The sequence below is a fragment of the Parus major genome, chromosome 12 (assembly GCF_001522545.3).
Source record: "Parus major isolate Abel chromosome 12, Parus_major1.1, whole genome shotgun sequence".
Taxonomy (NCBI): Eukaryota; Metazoa; Chordata; class Aves; order Passeriformes; family Paridae; genus Parus; species Parus major.
The window spans coordinates 18,542,699-18,560,756 of NC_031781.1; the positions used below are offsets into that span (position 1 = coordinate 18,542,699).

The 18,058-nt window shown below is 44.6% G+C and overlaps 1 protein-coding gene across 3 annotated transcripts in view; it reads left to right on the forward strand.

The window, feature by feature from the left end:
- The window catches only part of CNTN4 (contactin 4), a 262,428-nt gene that overhangs the window by 122,104 nt on the left and 122,266 nt on the right, over positions 1-18,058 (forward strand). For all 3 annotated transcript variants that reach the window (XM_015641164.2, XM_033517488.1, XM_015641165.3), the window contains one exon: positions 14,542-14,678. In XM_015641164.2, coding sequence (XP_015496650.1) covers positions 14,624-14,678 — 55 coding nt within the window. In that variant the 5' untranslated portion in view covers positions 14,542-14,623. The remainder of the gene's footprint in view (positions 1-14,541; positions 14,679-18,058) is intronic.

Here is an 18,058-nt window from a genome sequence, read left to right on the forward strand (position 1 = left end):
CCTCCTGCACTGGAGCTGTGCCTCCTGCAGGGCTCTCTGCTCTGGGCAGGGAAAGAGATCCACAAAGGAGATTCAAGCCATAAACCAGGCTGGATTAGGTTTTGCTGATAATTCTGCATGTGTTAAAAAGCTGAAATCACTGTGAGCTGTGGAATTTAGGCAATGTGGGTATCAAAGCCATGTTCCATCATGTGTATCTTTAAACACAATTTCATTTGTCTTCATAACTTGTCAGGTGCACTGATTTGGGCAGAAAGCTGCTATTTTTAGCTAAAACATCAGGGGGTGTGGCTTTGTGAGTTGTTCTGATGCTTGCTCTGTTACATGCTAATTGTTATGATGCTTTTGGATGATGAGTTTATCTGCTATGGCTCTTAAACTGCCAAGTTCAGGAATTTGTCCAGTCTTCCTGAAAGTGAAGGAATGGTTTCTAAAAGGATTCTTTGACATTTTTTACAAAGCTGAGCTTTGAAAAAATTAATCTATTAAAAAAGCAAAAGGCTGCACACAGTGCTGGCTCTGCCAGGGAGTCAGGTTCAGTTCCTGGGTACTAGTTTAAAATACAAATTGTTTAGAATTTATTTCACCTCTCAGGGATTTTATCAACATTTCTGGAAGGATCTCTGAAGTTCTGCAAGTGGGGCGTGAGAAGCTAATGAGGTTAGGTGGCTGATGAACTTCCCTGCCTATAAATTATGGATTTGAGGAGATTTGATGAAGCTGTGTGTGTGTGTGTGCTCACCATCTGCTCCCAGGAGAGGGAAGGGGGATTATGGTCATTAAACCATAATGGGGTTTAGTGGGGTGGAAGCAGCAGAGACAGCTCGGTGACCACATCCCAGATGGAAGGAACAGGAAACAATTTAAACCCTCTGCAGAGCTGGGAGGAGTGAACACCTCAGGAACAGCTCCTAATGCAGGGATGTGCTGCAGCCTCAGAGGAAAACAGCTGGGGGCCCACAGGAATGAGGAATATTGGGGTGACACTGTAAAAGTTATTTCTCATTTGACTCCTTCCAACTTCCTCTGGATGAGCAGGAAAGGCAGGGAGGAATCCCCAGCTGGGGTTCCAGCCTGCACTGTTTAACATGAACATGCACTGTGTGGCTGGCTCTTAGTAGGTTAAAACCTCCTGATTACACTGAGTATCTCCTGCCCAGTATCAGATGAAGGCAGCATTTTCAAGTTAAAGACCGATACAGTGGGGTTAACAAGCTTTTTGCATTTTCCAGACATGCTAACACTGCTGCAGCCTTAAATGTCAATTGATTTAGAATATCTTTTAACCTTATGTCAATACTGGGGTTTAGTGTAATTTTCCCACAAGAAATCTCCAGAGGGATCTCCGTGCTTGCTGTTAGAGTTTACTTTGAGCCTGTTATTGCCTCAAAATGCTGTTTTTTGCCACACATTGCCTGGGTGTTACACGTGTAGAGTTGTGTAAGCACCAGCACTGTCGGTTTTCATTACGAGCTGCTGTGCGGCGTCACTCGCAGAGCAGCAGCCAGCATGTCAGGAAACATCTTTGAAGCTTTTTTCCTCTGGCACTACAACCAAAAACTTGTCTTTCCTGCCCTTTTATAGCAAATTGCTTTGATCTGTCCCCAGGCCGAGGCTGGTGATTACAGCTGAGCATTGTGACAGACTTTTAGTGGGCTGCTCTGGGCCTCTGAAAATGAACCTTTTGGGAAGGGTATGGAGGCAGATTCTGGGAATGACTGTTCAGTTCCCTTCTGGTTGGAAACTGTGTTTGGGGTCAGCTCTGGGCTGAGCATTGGAGGCACCTCCAGCTCTGGGGCTCCCAAAATATCAAAGCCATGGAGCTGCTGGGGAGAGTCCAGGGGAGACCATGGAGATGCTCCAAGGGCTGGAGCCAGGCTGGGAGAGCTGGGGGTGCTCACCTGGAGAGGAGAAGCTCCAGGGAGAGCTGGGGGTGCTCACCTGGAGAGGAGAAGCTCCAGGGAGAGCTGGGGGTGCTCACCTGGAGAGGAGAAGCTCCAGGGAGAGCTGGGAATGTTCTCCTGGAGAGGAGAAGCTCCAGGGAGAGCTCAGAGCCCCTGGCAGGGCCTGAAGGGGATCCAGGAGAGCTGGAGAGGGACTGGGGACAAGGGATGGAGGGACAGGACACAGGGAATGGCTTCCAGTGCCAGAGGGCAGGGATGGATGGGATACTGGGAAGGAATGAGGGTGGGGAGGGGCTGGGATGGAATTCCCAGAGCAGCTGTGTCTGCCCCTGGATCCCTGGCAGTGCCCAAGGACAGGTTGGAGCAGTCTGGGACAGTGGAAGGTGTCCTTGCCCAGGGCTGGGGTGGCACTGGATGAGCTTTGAGGTCATTTCCAACCTGAGATTTCCCTCATCCCAGGTGATTTCCCAGTGCCAGAGATGTGCCTGTCCCTCATGGGGCTGCAGCCACGAGCAGAAATCATCCCAGCAACCCCTGAGCCCCAGCCCTGAGCCAGCTGCAGGGCTGCTCCCAGGCCAAAGGAAAGCTTCTGCGTGGAGTTTTTTGCAATAAATTTCAAATCTAGGTCAGGATTGATGGAAGTTGCCTGAATTTTTAACTGCATTCAAATTAACCCCTGTGTGGTTTATTTTAATAGTTTCTCTGAACTTCCTGGTTAGCTGAATGAACATTTCTCTGAAGGAAAATGTGGAAACAAGCAATGGCCACGTCTCCATCAGAATCAAATGGAATAGTTTCACATCTGGGTTCAAAGGCAGACTGAACTTTCTATAAGTAATTGATCTTTGTGTAAAGTTTAATATCTTTACAAACCTCGAAGTCTGAGCGCTGCTGGGCTTGAGAACTTGTGCAGAAGGGAGCAGACAGAAGGAACAGACAGATAAACTAAGGGACATTTAAAAACCAGCAACTTTGTAGGTTGAAATTAAACATTTTTATATCTCCCAACTCAAAACAATTCAGTTTTCAGTGCCTGCTGTGCCTTTACTGGGATTTTCTCTCTTGTGCAGTGATCTAAAAAGAAAATTAAAAGGAAGAAATAATTCTCTCAATTGAAATACTTATTTTTCCTTTTTTATCTATAACTTCTTGCTTTGGATATTTTATGGAGTTCCCCTTGATAAAGTGACAGTCATAAAATACAGGGGAATGTAATGATTTGAGCTTTAATTAAAATAAAATTAAATAAGGACTTCTGGTTAAATGTTTGCCATGGTTTATAATGTGTGTACTTCTTTTTCAATGGATATCCTACACCCAGAACTGATTTAACTGATAAATTTGATGATGCAGATATTGATCATTTATTTTTTTCCTTCCATCTGGTGATATTTCTATTATTTCCAGTATGGTCTTATCCAAAGCCCCTTGGAACTAATAGGGACCATAAACTGGGTGATTTCTGCTCCCTGGTTTTAGCTCGCAGTCGTTGCTTTAACGGTGTGAACAGGAGATAAATTAACACACTGCTGTTGTAACTTCAGTTGTACAATTGGAGTTTTACTGCATGCAGTAAATTCTTATCTAGCCAGCCAAAAATTCCCTTTAATTCCATGGCAGGGGAGAGCTGTGACAGGATGTGGGGCTGACTGTTCCCAGCTGGAATCTCAATCCACCCTCTGGTGCTTTTGGAGTCTCCTGCCTGCTGGAGGGTGGCTTTGCCTCCAGTGCCTGCTCATGCTCCTCTCTCCCACCCCAAACTTCACACTTTGACATTTTTTACTCATCCTTTTCTCAGTCTTAATTTTCTAACTCTGTTTCCTGGTTTTGAACTCTTATTTTATCTTCAATTCAAGATGTTACAATTTAAAAAAAACAAAAACTAAAAGGAATTGTCCCAGAATCACCCAGACATCACAAAGAAATTCTGCCAAATATTGGATATATTCAATTTGAGCTGACAGCTCCATCTATGCAGAAGGAAAGGTGGAAAATCCCAGCTATGGCTGGAAATCAGTTGGCACCTAAAGGTGCAGGTAGAGGTTGAAATGTTGGCCATTAGCATGTGAAGAGGTTTTAAAGTGGGGGTGAATGGTCTGGTTTGACACAGCACCGGGACATGTGGCTTTTATGGGGTCCAGCTGGTAGCTGTGCTCTCTGCAGCCTGGATGGGGGTGAATTCCCAAAAATCACTGAACCCTTTGGGTTGGAAAGGACCTTAAATCTTAGCTCCTTCCAGCTTCCCTGGTTGCTCCAAGCCCAACCTGGCCTTGGGCACTTCCAGGGATGGAGCATCCAAAGCTTCTCTGGGCACTCTGTGCCAGGGCCTCCCCACCCTTGAGGCAAAGAATTCCTGCTCACCTTTGGAGAAAAGGCTGAATTTGGTGTGAGCTCCCCTCCTTCTTCATCCAGACTCAATCCATGCAAGGCAGGAGCAGAATCTGCTGCTTTAAACAGGGCTTTAAACAGGGAGAGGCTTTAAAATCTGCAGGTGGCTTTGGTGTCAGAGCGTGCACCCAAACCCAGCCTCAGGTCCCTGCTGGCTCCTTTGCTCTCCTCCTGAGCCTTTTGAGGAGCTCTTGGCAGCTCCTGCAGGGACCTGGGCAGGGAGAGCCCCTTCCCAGAGGCAGCAGGAGCAGGCTCTGCTCATCCCACCCCATCCCAGGCTCGCAGGGTGGAGGGACAGGCAGAGCCCTAAGGGAGGGACAACAGGAACAAACATTTCTCTTCACACCTTTTGAAGCTGTTACACACAGATCAATGTTTGCAAACCTTGTTTCCTTTCATCTGCTGCCTATGACAAGCAAACCAAGGGCTTAATGTGATCTCTCAATAAATCCTGGTAGATTCATCCAGCCATTCCTGAAAGGCCGTGGAGCTGGGCTCGTTATCCACTGTGGAGATGATCCTTGTTTTGTCTGGCCAGGGGCTTGATTCCTTCAATAATTGATATTCCAGATTGAAAACAAAGCTGTGTGCAGCGCTCTTTCCTTGGCTACCTCTGCCAGCTGCTCAGCACATTCCAGCTTGAGAGCCTGTGGCAATGAGGGAGCCTTATTTATTTATTTTTCCTTGCTTGGTACGAGGATGTCTTTTAAAAAATACCCTCGTTCTGTAAAAGATGGCAGAGGCAGGAAAAGGCAGTCATTTCATGTAATCTGCATAGTCAGTGTAGGGAAATGCCAGAGTGTTTGCAGCCCTCTAATAGGGATCATAAACACGCAGTTTATGGTGCTCTGCTGGAGAACAGCTCCCATAAATCACACCCAGCACAATTTCTTTGTTTTCATTCTGAAGTTTTATTTCCTTTTATGCTTAGTAATTAAATCAGAGCAGGAGGATTGTGCTGTGGGCACCAAGGAGCAGCAGGGACTCCAAGGAGGTGTCACCAGAGTGACTTTGCTGCCACAGGTCACTGGGATGGGTCAGCCACAAGCTCCTGCCCTGCTCCTGTCTCGGAGGGCTCAGCCACAGTTTTTAAATCGTTTCTCACAGAGATTTGTTGTCCCAGCATCTCCAAGGAGCTGCCAGGTGCAAAGGCCACATGGCCATGGGCAGGTGGCTCTCAGGGGCCAAAATCTGTGGCCACACCAGGCAGGCACTGCTGTGCCCGTGGCATTTCCAGCTGCTGGTTTGAAGGGTTGGAGTTGCTCACAAAGGTCCTGTGTACTGAGACACCAATTTGTTTTTTGTTGGAGCCTATTTATGCCCTGAATTCCAGCCCAGAATAACCCAAGGCACATCACTGCTTGAGCAGCAGAGCTGCTTCTCATTTCACACCAAGCCCCAGAGAATCTGCTGCTCTGTCTGAGCTGCACTCGAGGGAACAGGGGCCTCCACTGGTCTGATCTCAGCTGCTTGGCTTCATTTTGGAGGATTTGCTCTCCCAATGGGAGGGAAAACTTTGTGTTCAGTCCATGCTGAGGACTTGAGCAGTTCAGTGAACTGATGCCAGGGCTAAATTAATCTGTTCTGGAGGGCCATGGTCAAGGCTGGACCTCCATAGCACTGATTCCCTATCCGTTTCCTCGGGGATAAGCTCAATTTTTAATCAAAATAACAAATTTAATGCAAACACAGACTATTCCATAGCAAGATTTCACCAATAGGATCTGTGCCTTCAGATTTGCAAGGCAACAGTGACCCCACCATTTCAGAAAAACCCCAGAGGATGCTCAGGGGTGGTGCTGTGCCTTCACTTGATATCCCAGGAGTGATCCTGGCCTCGCTGCTGGAAACAATCCACAGATAATGGGAGGAGAGGCAGGCTGGGAGCCTGTGAATTCTGTGTTTGGCCGTGTTGTCTCTCTGTGTGGGTTCTGTGGTTTCACAGCAGCAGCTGAGCTGTTGGGCTTTGCACCGTGAGCTGCTCAGGCTCGGTGAGAGATGAGCACCTGCAGCAGGCCGTGGGCAGGAGAACTGCTGAGAGCAGCAGGGCTGGAGGCAGGGACCTGCCACCACACAGAAAAATGGGATTTAATTGTCAAGAGGGTGGCAGGCAAGTGGGAGGAGTGGCTGAAGAGTGGGGAACGCTTCCTGCCACCTCCCATCCCACTTTGCTCAGGGCTCCTTTGCAGCTCAGCACCCCAAGCTCCCTGGGACGTGTCTCTCACAAATCCCTGGGCAGCAGAGATAACCCTAACCCTAACCCTAACCCTGCTGTGCTCCCAGTGCTCACACAAATCTCTGGAACATCCCCTGGGCTGACCCATCCCATCCCCTGCCCAGCCTGGAGTGTGGAACAGAGCATTCCCAGCTCCAGTTTGGCCCCTCTGGGAAGCACATTCCAGCTCCTGGGAGCTCAGACGTGCAGTATTTTCTTATTTCCACACAAAATGTGCAAAGTCTTGAGGCGTTTTTAGTCTGCTCTCCCTGCCCTGAGCCTTCCCCACACCCTGCTCCTCTCCTCGCTCAACATCCCCAACTCCCTCAATTCCAGGCAATCTTTAAAATAAACTTTGAAGGGGAAACAAAACACTAAATAATCACGTAAGCAGGGGTATCAGAACGATTGCTGAGGGTTATTTTTTCCCTTCCCTAGATGATTTTTGGATTTAACAAACCAGTTAAAAACATTTGAGGTCCAAGCATCTAAATTATCTGGGTTGGAAGCCTTCTGCCAGTAATAGGTGATGAGGGAATTGTTGTTTTGATAGCCTCTGTTCCCAGGAATACACAGAGAACGGGCTTCTCACCAGCTTTTCAAAGTCAATAAACTTGCTTGTTGCTTTTCTTCTCCAAGTTCCATTTTATCCCCTTAAGAAAGCTCCAATTTGTACCTCTGAAGGAAGGCAAAGAATTCTTCAGCGTGTGAGTGTGAGTGTGTCCACTGGACTGGACTCTCCCAGTGGAACTCTTGTGGAGAAATTCTCCTTTTGCCTTTGAAATCAAAGGGGTTACTCTGTAAACTCCAGCAGTGAAAAGTAAAATGTCATTGAGGTGATGATTTTGGAGATGATACAGAAATATTTTCAATATTTTCACGTAATTTTTTTGTCTCCTGGACAAGGCGATGCTGCCTGATAATGTGGATTTTGGGAACAGACCTATCCAAAAGGGAATGATAACTTTGAATGTTGCTTATCTAAATTTGTGCAGAGAGTGAAACTGCCTTGATTCCTTATCTTAAAGCAGTGATTTAGGGATAACAGGAACTTCCTTGGCAGCAGAGTCCTGGGAGCCTTGTTCCTGCAGTGCAGCATTCTGTCAAACTGAGACAGCACTAAATTAACCCTTATTTCTGTCGGAAATTTATGCTCAAAAGTCAGCTGGAGTTTAATATTCCAGTCTGACAGCTCAAGGGGTTTGCCAGGGTGGCTGTGCTCTCAGGTGGGAAGAGGCTGCTTGGAGAGCAGGAGGGTGCAGCTAGTGGCTGGTGATTAAAAACATTTAATTTTAACATTAATTTACTGTGGAAAACTGCTGTGGTTCGAGGAACTTGTGACTCAGCTGGGAATATCTGTGTTTAGGGTGGATTGTTGCTTCCAAGGAGCTTTCAGGGGTGAGCCAGGTGTGCAGGGAATGCTGTGAATGCTACAGGCATCATCCAGTCCCTCTAAATCAGGTTTGAAGCTGTGGCTTTAGGTCCTGCAGGAAGATAAACCAGAGCTGACTCTGAGTCAGGGCTCTCACTGAGAGCTTTGCTAACAGCAAAAAAAACAAGAACAAAGCAAAACTGGACATGTAATGGTCCTTGCAGACCACTTGTGTTGATGATGGACTGGTGATATAGTTAGGAGATAAGAAGTGGACTTTGGAAATACCAACTCAAATATCTTTTGCTCTTTTGAGTTATCTTACTCTCCCTAAAGCTGGCATCTTTTGAGGTTTATAATTTATTGCTTGGCTATGTGGGATAGCCCCTGGCTTTAATCTCCCAAAACACTGCACTGAAAATGTCACTCGGTGTGAAGGTGGAAATTGGCTTTAAAGTGGTGAGTTTTAAGGTAACTGATCCAGACAATCTTTAGTAAAAGTCTCTCTAAAAGAGGATAAATTATAATTTGTAGAAAAAGCCAGGCCAGGAAGTTTCAGTGCTTGTAGCTTTTTATTATGATAATGTTACTCCTTCTTGGAATAAAGCACCTCAGAATTTGTGGGCTGTTTGTGTGTGGATGTTCTCTGAGAGCTGCTGCCTCAGGTGAGCATTTCCTATTTCATCCCTTAATGGAAAAGGTAGAACAATAAACAGCGAGCCCTAATTAACACCCATAGCTTTAATTCTGCCTTGTGTCCTGCCACCCCACTGTCCTTCCCTGGAGATGATTTATCCTTGCATTATCCAGGTTTTCCAGGGCAATTCTGAATTTCCTGAGGGTGATGGTGCATCTAGTGGCTGGTGATTAAAAACATTTAATTTTAACATTAATTTACTGTGGAAAACTGCTGTGGTTCGAGGAACCTGTGACTCAGCTGGGAATATCCATGTTTAGGGTGGATTGTTCCTTCCAAGGAGCTTTCAGGGGTGACCCAGGTGTGCAGGGAATGCTGTGAATGCTACAGGCATCATCCAGTCCCTCTAAATCAGGTTTGAAGCTGTGGCTTTAGGTCCTGCAGGAAGATAAACCAGGAATGTTGCTTCTAGACCCAGTCAGGAAGGGATGGCGTTGGTGGGAGTGATTTCCATCTGTAATTCCAGCAGCAGGGAAGCATCCCCCTGTCTGCCCCACTGCTGGCAGAGCTGCCCCACAGCAGCGTTGTTGGGATGAGCATAAATCAGGGAGCACTTCCACCAAAGGAATTTCCATGGAATAAACAGTATTTAACCTGCAGAGGTTGTCATTCGTGGCAGTGGGCACCTCCTGAGTGATTCCATTGGGAATTTTTTCTCGTGCTGTTGGAATTGTGTTTGTTGTGTGGCTGGGATGGACACAGTCCGTCCGTGGGACAGCCACACACGGCTGGGGCACAGCTCACCAAGGCCTGAAAAATAAAAATGACTGGGCTGGGCTGGGAAATTCCATCTGTGGAGCTGCTGTAACTGTGGAGCTGCTGTAATTTCATTTCCCCTGGCCCGGGGAAATGAAATCTCTATCCAGTGACAGACTGGGAATGAGAGCCCAAAGGGGAAACACAAGGTGAAACCTGACATTGTTTTCTCAGACAATTGTGGTATTTTTGGTTGATGTTTGGTCAAGGATTGGACTGGATGATCTCACACATCTTTCCAACCTCAATAATTCCATAGTTATATTACATAGATTCCACTAAGAATCCTGAAGCACCTACCAAGCCCACCTTTGATGGGCAGAGACCTTTTTATAGGTGTGCATTAGAGAAGGTGTGCATTCCTTTTTTAAGAAAAAGAGAGGGTTTTTGGAACCTCAGAAAACTCTCTGGTTTATTTTCAACTTTTTGTTTTGGTTTTTTATTTTGGTTTGGTTTTTTTTTTTGTTTTTTTGGAGTTTTTTGTTTATTTGGGTTTTTTTCTTGTGCAGACAAGTGGAATTTGAGCTTCTGTTATATCTTAGTGCTCAAGTTTTGCTGGCTCTGGTATTTCTAGATTTGGCCTGCCATATCCATCCTGTGTAGGTGCTGTTGTCTGCATTTTCCATCTCCTCTTTCCCTTAAACAGTTCAGGGAGTGACTGGAGGTAGCACTCACTGCTCAAGGTGGGGAATGGTCACAGATTGGACTCAGTGACCTTGGAGGTCTTTTCCAACCCAAAAACTTCTGTGGTTTTGCGCCCCCAGCATCTGCACAGCCCCACACCAGAGAGCAGTGGGACCACCCAACGCTCTGCTCTCCCTTCTGCAGCCAAGCCTGGAGATTATTTTCACCATTCCCCACTCCTGTTTGAAAAGCTGGGCACCACTGAGGAGGTTTTTTGGCAGATGGATGAATGTCAGTGTGGAGGGAAGCAGCGAATTTCCCTCAGCGCTGCTCCTGCCCTCGGGTCACACCTGTGGCAGCCCCAGGGTGGCTTCACCTCCAATCTAACAAGTCCCCCATTAGTGCCGAGTGTTTTGTGCTTACCCTGAGCTCTTCCTCGGCCGAGGTGATTAAAAGCTGCCTGTTGCTGTCTGTCTGTGCAGCACGCTTCATTAGCAGTGATTTATCTGGGAGCTGAGCAGAGCTGGCACTCTGCAGCACACCAGTGGGCAGCAGCAGCAGAATGTCAGCTGAGGCTGCTGCAGCTCTGCAGGGCTCTTGGTGCCTTTTGGGGCTACCCAAAAACAGAGACCAGGCAGAATTAAAGGAATAAAAAGCAGTTCTATTCAATGAAGGCCTTCAGGTGCATTTAGGGCAGACAAAATCCCCCAAAAATGGATGGCGGGTCATGGGTGTCACACTTTTATAAGTTTGGTCCATTTGCATTTTGGAGGTTGATTTTCCAATTCCAGCTGCAGGAAATGAAGTCATTTAGCCCAAGTTTGCTGCCCCAAGTCCCTTTTGTTTCCATCTCTGGGGCCTGAGGCAGTGAGGTGTCCTTGATTGCCAGGCCTGGAGAGGAATTGCTGTGTCTGCCCAAAGTGGGGAAGCAGCAGCTGGCACTGGGTGTGGAGTTTGGAGTTCTGCACTAAAGATCTGCAGGGTTACAAATAGATAGAAAATATAAAATCTGAAATCCTAAGGCATCAGTCTTAGGTGTGCTCTGCAGGTTTTCCTTCAGAACACTCACAAAACTGAGTGGTCACATAGTACAAATTTATCTTTTAAATTGTTTTTCTAAATCTATCCATAGATGTATTAGCTTCAGGATTTTAATTTTTATTTTGCTTTTACAGAAGTGCTAATCATGAAAAATCCAAACAAAATTACTCACAGCCATGCCCACAAACGTGGAAAAATTCACCACAGATATTTCTACTCCGCACATATTTTTTTCCCCCCTCCTTCCTGCCTGCAGTCAGAGCTCTTAGAGTCAAGTTTCTTTGGCAGAATCCAATTAGGAGCAAAGGTGCCTTTGGAAGGAATTTGCAATGGCTGCATTGCCAGAAGTAAAGTTAAAAAGACATCTGCACACGTGTGGTGGCACCAGGGCTTCTAATGGGCTGCACTTCCAGACTGATGCTCAGCAATCTCATTTTCATCTCCAAAAAGTAACTTGTGTAGTGCTGAAACTGCCTCTGCTTCCTTCTGCAAATGAAATATTAAACTTTGTGTAAACTTTGTGAGTTTTCAGCCTTCAGCAGCAGCACAAACTCCCCTGGGATTTCATAGTCAGGAAGCATTTAGGAATGGGAAGGATCTTTTCAATTATCCACCTTTTGCTCATGCACAAACGTTGCTTTTCCTGAAGCCGCTGCCATAAAAAGTCTCTGTGTTTGAACAGTTCTTGCAGAGCTCTGAACAAAGGCTGATGTGAGCAGCAGAAATATTTACAGGGAAACATTCTGAGAATTGGACTCATTCACATGTGAAATAGGGAACGATCACGAGAAATGGAATTGCAGCCGTGGCTCGAGAACCACCATAATTTAACCTTAGGAAAATATTTTTAGTGGTAATCATCTAATTTACTTTTCAGTGCTGTTTTTGCCAAGACAGGCATCGTTTCTCTTTGGGGAGACTTTCTGTCTTGCTTTACCCCGTGAAGACATCAGGGAGATGGAAACTTTGCTTTGAAACACGTGCACGACCCTCTGGTGTCTCTTGGTTCTCTGCAGCAACTGCTGAATGGCTGAATAATGGAAAAGTTTCAGCTTTTTCATTTGACTTAAAATATATTTATTGCCCAGAGCAGCTGGGGCTGCCCCTGGATCCCTGGCAGTGCCCAAGGCCAGGTTGGATGGGGCTGGGAGCAGCCTGGGACAGTGGGAGGTGTCCCTGCCATGGCACTGGATGGGCTTTAAGGTCCTTTCTCACCCAAACCATTCCACAGTTCTATATTTTTATATAGAATAATATATATTTATATTTATATTTTTAGCCTAACTTTCATTTTTGGCTGAAATTGAGATCCACTGGTTGTGTCAAAACTAGATGGGAGGAAGGACAGATCCTGCTACTTTTAACATCTTTATCAGCTGGAAGCTAATTTACATTGGTAACTTTGAAATGCTTCGTATTTGTGTTTAAAATGCTGAGAGAAGCATTATTTCCTGAGTAGAAAAAAATCAAAATAAATAAAATGAGTTTGCAGACCCTCACAGTAGCCAGAACTTTCCCCAAATAATATAATAAAATAATATAATAAATAATATAATAAAATAATTTTCCCTGCTGGGTCAGGGCAGCTGTGGCAAAAACTGAAGTTACAATGAGGAGGGGTAATAAATTCAAGACTATCCAAGATTTTTAGAATTGTTTTTTAATTCCTGGGAAAAGGAGAACTGGAAAGAATTTCAGCAGCTGCTGAAATACAAGATTTATCTCAAATTTCACTTAAATTGGTGTAAAACTGGTAGAAATCTCTTGTGTGGCTGCTGTTATAATCTAGAGAATTTGGTGTTTGGGGGAAAACTAGTGTTTTTCCACAGGTCAAGACTATTTAGGGTAAAAAAAATACATTTCTGGAATTCACTAGAAACTGCTTCACTGTGTCAATCAATATAGACATTTTCTTTCCAAAATTAATAATTATTATTCTAATCATTGCCTTAAATAGTTCTTAGGATTCATTGATTGGTCATTCCTGCTCCCCCCAGCACGCCCCACCAGTCTGTGTGAGAATAGATGAATTTATGCAATTAATCTCTCCCTGCTTCAAAGCTGCATCTTCAGATCAGAGGGTGAAGATTCTCAACCTTCCCAGGGCATTGAACCTGACTTTATTAGAAGAACTTTCCCAATTTTAGCTCACAAAAGCAGCCAGAGACCTCTCTTGTTATTACTCATGCAGTTTGTCTTGTAAGCACGAAGGCCCCTGAACTTCCAGTCTTCACTGAGATGAATAAATTATAAGAATGTGTGTCTGGCTTGATTTATTTATTTTTAATATTTAAATGCCTGCTCTGGAGTGGTTCCTTTCATAAATGAAGGCATTTTTTCCCCCTTGGCTTGCTGGGAGGGGGATGGTGGAGGTTTGCAGTGATCTTAAGTGATTTAAGAAGGTCTTAAATTACTCTCAAATTCTAATTATTTACAGGTCGTAACAGAGGGCATGGGGAGCATTGGTTTTTACTTGGGGATGTTTCAAAGTTGATTTTTAAAGGGAATTTTAGAGCAGTGAGGATGGAGGTGGAATGGGAAAAATATCCCCTTCTTTGAGCAGTGTGGGAACCTTTCCTGCAAAGCTCTGCCTGGCAGAGATGCTGCCCTTTGTGTGCTGGATGAAAAGAGAAAAGTTACAGAGTAGGCAATTACTCTGATTTTCATTTTCATCTGCAGAGTTCACTAATTACACCAGCTCACCCCAGAGAGGCAGGGAGTGAATGTCCCCAGGGCAAAATTGAGAGCAGAAATCTCCCAGCGACAGGTTACACTCCTTAATCCTCACCTGCCACCCTGAAATGGTCACAGATCACTGCTCAGAATGATTTGAAAGTCAATATAATAATATTGACTTTCAATAATATAAATTATTATAACTTTTATAATATAATACTATTGATTGTTACTATAATTAATATCATTATAGTGTTGTATTATATTATTAATATAGTATATATAATATATTTACTATATTATATTTAATATATGTATATGTAATAAATAGATATAATTAAAATGTATATAATATATTTACTATATTATATATAATATTATAATTATATATAATATATATTATAATATAATACTCTTTATTATTATTATATATACTAATAATATAATTTATAATAATAATTATGTTATTTTATATATATTATAATATAGATTATTATATATAAGATTGTATATAATTAAACTAATATATAATAATTACTATTATTCTTATTAGTATTATTATGATAATACTAATATTATTATATAGAATAATATATTATTCTATTATTAATATTATTAATTATTATAATATAATAATTATAAATAAATTATTATAATTATTATAATATAATAAATAAAAGTTTAATATATATAAATATAATATATAATATATAAATTATAAATAAAATATTATAATTATTATAATATAATAATAAACAAAAGTTTCTTTGTTGATCCTCAGATACAACTTTCCTGGAAAGGAAGAACACACTGTCAGCAAAGAGGAGCCCCCAGCCTAAATCTCCTTGTGCTCTGTTTTGTTTTGCAGCCTGAAGCTTTCCTGAGCTTTGCAGGGAGCCCCGTTGTGCTCTGTGATTCCTGGCTGCTCTCCCGTGCCCCTGGAGCTGAAGATGAGGTTGCTATGGGAGCTGCTGGTGCTGCACTCGCTCACGGTGTGCCTGGCAGGTGAGGTGTCCTCTTTCCATCCCTTAAAACACCAAAATAATAAATAAAACACCATAAAATCCATCCATTCAAACACCCCTGCTTTCCCCACTAATGCCAGAGTGCCCTGTGGTTCACGTGCCAGGGCTAAAATACCCAAATAAATCCCTGTTCGTGGCCTTTATTACCGAACAGGTCCAGGTAAAACTCATTTTCCTCTTGGTCCGTGTCTCCCAGCCCGAGCACAATTTCTCAAAGCTCTGCTCTGCCCCTTTCCTGTTCAGAGCTGCTGTTGATGGGAGTTGTTTTCCCTCATTCCGTGTTAAGCGTTTCCCTGCTCAATTAAACCTGTGGAGCTTTCATTAAAGTGGTGTTGTGTTACAGCTGAGCCCTCGCTCCATTTAACAAATAATTAGAATAACATATTCCAGCCATGCAAGCATCCCCTGCAAGCGCCCTTGTTTAACCTTTTCCACCCAAGTTGCAATGTTCAGAGCATTCCCAGAGAAATTCCCAGAGATTTTTGAGGGATGTGCCTTTTTCCTGGAGCTGAAACAGTTCTTGAGAACACTTTGGGTTTGCAGAATGAGCAAATTTAAGTCATTGTCATTGGTTGTGGCATCGCCTCTCCTGGACCACACCAGGACTGCCCAAGGCTGTCCTGAGCCTTTCTCTCTTTGCCACATCCTTGATTAATTCCTCCTTACACTGCCATTATTATTCTCTCACACGTGTTTTGTTCTAGGGAGGGAGTCAGGCTTTAATTAATGTTTATTGGTGTTAACCTGGATTGCTCTCATTTACCTGCTGCTCTTTACTACTTTATTTATTCACTTTTGATTTCTCCCCTTTTCTTTGTGCTCGCTGTCAGGTTCCTTTTCCAGCATTTTAGGTAGTAACAAAGTACTTAGAGCAGTGTTTCCTTTTTTCTGCTTAGCTCTACAGAACATAAAGCAACTTTTCTTCCGGTACTTAGGGGTACCTATTTTTGAAATTTGCTTCCAAGTCTTTCTAAATGTGCTTTGACAGTTTCTGAGCTGGCAGAAAATTGGATGCAGAGAGATTCTGCAATGCAGAGCCCCCACGTGTTTCGGGAATTGCAACCCCAGGGAAGTTGGGCTGCGGGAATACAGCGAGGATGAGCCTTTATTTCAAGCAAATAAATAAAAGAGTGGGAAAACAAAAGCATGGAAAATATATTTACTGTAATTTCTCTACTTGAAATACCTATTGCAAACTGCTAAAGGTCAGCAAAATAAAGTTTCAGTGGGATTGATTTGATGGGGTTGCTTTTATCAAAATATCTGTGTTTAATGAAAATACATCCCTCCAGCATTGGCTTGTCCCCCGTTATTCTGCAGCATTTTCCCTCCTCTTTGCAGTGCACTGAATTTACCCAGGCCTCAGATTCTCTGTGCTGCTGAGGGAAGTTTAACAGATTTACGGGGAGAGGAGTGCCAGAAGTTTTGTGTGAGTTTTAGAGCAGGTGCTGAGTGGGGAAATGGTTTCTTTTTGCTGCTCTGGGCCGACTTCTCCGGGCAGGTTTTAAATCTGGAATGTTCTGTGGCTGCCTGCAGCATTGTCTGAGCTGGCTGCAGGCAGGGAAGGGGATGTGCTGTGGGAATTCTGCTGCTGCCATGAGCAGGGCTCCCTCGTTTGGGCTCTTTTTAAGGGATGTGCTTGGATTGCTTCCCAGAGCCGTGGGAGTGTTTTGTGTCGTGCTCTGGTGTTATGAACACATGCACAGGTGGCTGTTAAATACTCTGAAGTTAAGGGGGAAACTTGTGTTTTCATGTTGAGCAAACCATTTTTCACCCTTGTGAAAAAAAATATTAACAACTGAGTTATAAAAGAAGTAAAAAATACATTCTGCAGAAAGTTTTCTACCAACCCTCCACAGCGCTTTGTGGAGCCTGAGATGACTGGGGGAGTTAAGCTCAATTCTTAAACCTGGAAATGAAATAGTTGTGTTTGGTTCTTGTGATCAGAGTCAGACACAGCCCAGGTGTCACCCTGCAGTTGGTGTCTGCTGCAGAGAGCAGGGGGCTGCTGAAGGATCAGGTTTTGGGCTGTTCACCCAACAAATCCCTGTGGAGTTTTGAGTGGTGCCACCATCCCGAAGCAGCAGCATCCCCAGCACTTCCCTGGGGCTCCAGCCACTGCCACCAGCTCCTTGGGCCTTTTCTGATGTGGGTGCTTCCTGAATTGCACCAAAACTTCCCAAAGTGTCTTGTCCAAGGCATGAACCAGCCCAGCACTGCAGGATCCCGCTGTGTCCTTGAGGTGCCACTTGCCCAGGACTGCCACTGCTGCTCGCTGCCCACAGGGACATGTGGGAATTCACAGTGCTCAAATCAGAGATTTTTTGGCTTCAGGCATTAGCTTGAGCCTATGGGAAACTGAGTCACACAAGGTTCTCACTCTGGCCTGGGAAATCATAAGGAGGAATCCAAACAGTCCTCAGGGAAGGAAAACAACCTGTGCAGGTGTTGTTTGTTCCTTGTTGTTTAGAAGTGATCGAGGGGTGTTTTTCCAACTGTCCAATGCTGGTGATGTGTTGGTTTCATGACCAGTGAGAGTTTCACCTCTCAGACCTGTCTGTAAAAGATCTGGAAGAATAAAACTCTGTCTCTTGTGCAGCTTAGCTGAGAGAGTCTGTGTGGTGCTCCTGCTGGTCCCAGTACAGTGTGACAGGGACACTGCAGCTGGCTCTGTGTGCTGGCTGTTCAGATCTCACCGCTCCTCACAGAGCTGATGAAAAGCTCACACAGAAACCTCCACCAGTCCCAGGGTGTTTCTAAAGCAGCTGCCTCCAGGTGCAGCACTGCTGGTGATTTCAGGAGCTCTCCCACCTCCCTGGAAAAGGCTGAAGGTCTTCCAGAGCCACCAGCCCCTTCCAAGCCACCAGCCAGCCTGGGACCTTGTTTTCCAGACTGTTTTTCGCCGGTTGTTTTGAGGTTGCACTGCTAAAAACCCGCTGATGCTTTTTGGACTCCATAGTTGGTGTGGTGCTCAGGGTTTCTGGTTGTGTTCTCAGGAGTATTCAGGTGTCAGTAGCTGCAAATGAATTCTTTGGTGGCAAACAGCCTGGTTTGTTCAGGCTCTCAGATTTTTTAAACAGCAGCTGTGGTGCTGATAACTTTTCAGTGTTGGAGCGTGGGATAAGAGGCAGAATAAGCTGTGAAAGTAGCACAAAGGTCTTCAAGTCATGATCTTGTTAGAAAAGGTTCTCCCTTGGGCAGCCCCACACATCCCAAAAAATCATTGGTGTCCAGCCAGGACAGAGTGATGCTGATGCCTGGAGAGGCTCCTGGAGCAGAGCTGGGCAGGTTAAAGGAATAAAGCAGGGTTTATTTTTATTAAAACCCTTCCAAGGATCACCTTGGGCAGTGCAAGGGCCC